This window comes from Aedes albopictus, chromosome 3 (assembly GCF_035046485.1).
Source record: "Aedes albopictus strain Foshan chromosome 3, AalbF5, whole genome shotgun sequence".
Classification (NCBI taxonomy): domain Eukaryota; kingdom Metazoa; phylum Arthropoda; class Insecta; order Diptera; family Culicidae; genus Aedes; species Aedes albopictus.
In genome coordinates this window covers 221,209,704-221,212,765 of record NC_085138.1, presented here as the reverse complement: position 1 = coordinate 221,212,765, position 3,062 = coordinate 221,209,704, and the positions used below count along the sequence as shown (strand labels likewise).

Sequence of the window (3,062 nt, the reverse complement as noted above, 5' to 3'; positions counted from 1 at the left end):
GCATGAGGTGATCTCGCTTTAAATAGTAACGTTACACAACCAAATAGGATCCATAAGCCTCTTAACTCTCAAGAGTCACTTCGTCATCTTTCATGGACTACACAACTTCTTATCCACACTTGCGATGTTAGCCTGCAACTGGATAATAATACATAATGAACCATATTTAATAATATTCTTCAAAGACTGGAAGGCATTGTTCTGTACCTTTGAAACATTTAAGGTTATTCAAACTTTTGTGAAACTCATTTGTTGAAATTTGCATTCGTTGTAGTCATTATTTGTGCTATAAAAAGTTACGTTACCTAGTCTAACCCACCCAGATCTGTAAACTTCTGTGAAACTCAGAGCCATTCCTAAATATTTCTGAGATATTTCAAAATTACTAAAGTTCTCAACAACGAAGAACTTCCAGCTAAGGTGATTATATGACAAAGCCACATCTCGAGCACAAATCTGATGGCAAATGTGGGACGCGAACGAGGTTAAGGACTGTAGCCACGAATCGAGTGTTGTGGTTAAGTATTGTTGATACAGTTTCATTATAATTGTTATGAACGTTAAGTAAGCGAAATAGATACAATTGTCATGGTTGATAATGTTGTGCAACTCAAAACAGCAAAAAAAAAAGAAGAAATTATTACGGCTGTAGACTCCATGTGTTGAGAACCACTGAACAATCTCTCAACTCTCGCCGCTCTGCTTGCTCACCGATAGCATTTCAATATGCGATCGGTTGATGCACAAAAGCAGACATTAGTTTTAGAAGTTTTGTAACCGTCATTGTGTTAACGTGTCGCGTCAATGTAATGTAGCTTTTACGTTCAATAAAGTACATTTTTATTTGTTTTATGTTTACACCTGGAGTTATCATTACACTACCATGTGTCTCGGCCACCCAGAACTCCAGGACGTAACAGTGGCGACGAGTAATTCGTAACCGTGCGTGCAGGAATCGCGACGCGTTCATTTTCCAGCGGGGGAGAGGATGGACGACAAAATGGACTTCGTGTGGAGTGCTCAAGACCAACGCCAGCCTTCAGCGTCAACGGCTGGACAGGACCTGCACCAGTATCAAGTAGGTCAGTGGCTGCACTCGTCGGTTCTGGGATCAACACACCGGAACCAACACACTCCACCATCAATCCCATCTTCTCCATCATTTCATCCCGCGGAAATTCAACCTCAGCAGCACAATTACCATCACTATCAACCGGCGGCTGGATTCAATGGGCCATTCACCAGTTCGCCATTGTTCAATGCACAGCCAGTGGTACAGCAAACACCACCGCCATCGTCGACTGCCTGCTTCCCGCTTGATCGAGAGCAATTTATCGAACATCAGTTCCAGAAGATGCACCAGTTGCTGCAGCTCCAGTACCAGCAGACAATGGAATCAATCAATCACCAATTCCATTTGTTTTCGCTGTATTGGAGCACCCGACAACAATCACACAACCAGCTACAATCGTCCCCGACCATCACACAGCAGCAAGGGACATCATATCAAGCTCCGCATCCAAACGTCGTCGATACTACGGCGGCAATAAACGAACAGCATCAGCAACAGTCTTCAATGGACCAGCTGTTTGTTCCCGCATCGACGACGGCGACGACGGTTTATTGTGATGATTGTGATCAACAGCAGCAACAGCAAACAAGAGGATCGAAAATATCTTTTCCCGTACCTACACCAGACGGCAGTGATGAAAGAGAAATTGAATCCGCATACACACAGCAGAGCCCACACGCACCAGTGGTGCTCAACTCATTCCATGTCGGATCATTTCGGGAAGCAATCAATACCAATCAGTATATAATCAGCATCAAATCTGCCATCCGCAAGTTAAAATTTCTCCAACATTTTCTGGATCGCAACGGACACCGGATGGATTCAGTGAGCGGACGTGCATCGGTGTTGAGTGATGTTTTTAAATGGATGATCAACCATGGTGGAACCAGGATCAAGCTCCGATGATCGAACAGCAACTCTCGTCAACATGATCATCGACCACGCTATCTACACTGTCCACCATCATCGATCTTCCCACGTCCGAAGACCGCTGCAATGGAAACATCGTCAACGATTCAGCGGGGGAGATGTTGAGAACCACTGAACAATCTCTCAACTCTCGCCGCTCTGCTTGCTCACCGATAGCATTTCAATATGCGATCGGTTGATGCACAAAAGCAGACATTAGTTTTAGAAGTTTTGTAACCGTCATTGTGTTAACGTGTCGCGTCAATGTAATGTAGCTTTTACGTTCAATAAAGTACATTTTTATTTGTTTTATGTTTACACCTGGAGTTATCATTACACTACCATGTGTCTCGGCCACCCAGAACTCCAGGACGTAACACCATGTAATATATTGAAGGACACTGTGTACGATTCTGAATGTTACGAAGCCATGTCATTGTTTTCCATATCCCGATGTTGGGGCAATTATGCCACTACGTCATAGTAGCTATATCATAGTCTCTGATTGTATTCTGTGAACTCCAGTAAGTTGATCTGATGATGTCCATTTAACAGAACATTTATTGGACATGATGGATTACATATCGTAGTTTTGTATAATGAAAGAAGTTACCGTTGCACCCGTATACTTTAGGTTGTAATCTCAAGAACGGTTTGGATGACCTAGGATATCCCAACAGATCTAATATAATCTATTGAACTTTCAGAGGACTTACTGGACATGGTAGAATACAAATCGTAGCTTTGTGTAATGAAAGAAGTTACTGCTACTCCCGTAGACTCTAGGATCTAAACAGGACAGACTTGTTAGAATCCCAAAATGGCCACCACAATGGCCGATTTTGGAACCTATTCACGATTTCGAGGGCACAAATCTCTTCGTAAACAAAACCCGCGCACCTATTCTTCTTATTTAAAGCTTATTACAAGTGAGCAAGAACAGAATAATAAAATACTTTGTTGTGTGAAGCTTGCTTCTTGAGATTTGTGCATTTGAAGTTTTGATGCACTGTTGAAGCGGGATGTCAAGAAGTTTGTCCTTAAGAACAGTTTGGATGATCCAGAAACAAAGTATACTGCA

The 3,062-nt window shown here is 42.6% G+C and overlaps 1 protein-coding gene across 1 annotated transcript; it reads left to right on the top strand.

Moving 5' to 3' along the window:
• The first annotated feature begins 983 nt into the window (after window positions 1-983).
• LOC134289538 (uncharacterized) lies at window positions 984-2,279 on the top strand. The gene has a single exon (XM_062855485.1). The coding sequence runs from the start codon at window positions 989-991 to the stop codon at window positions 1,976-1,978; it is 990 nt and encodes a 329-aa protein (XP_062711469.1). The 5' UTR covers window positions 984-988; the 3' UTR covers window positions 1,979-2,279.
• The last annotated feature ends 783 nt before the right edge of the window (window positions 2,280-3,062 follow it).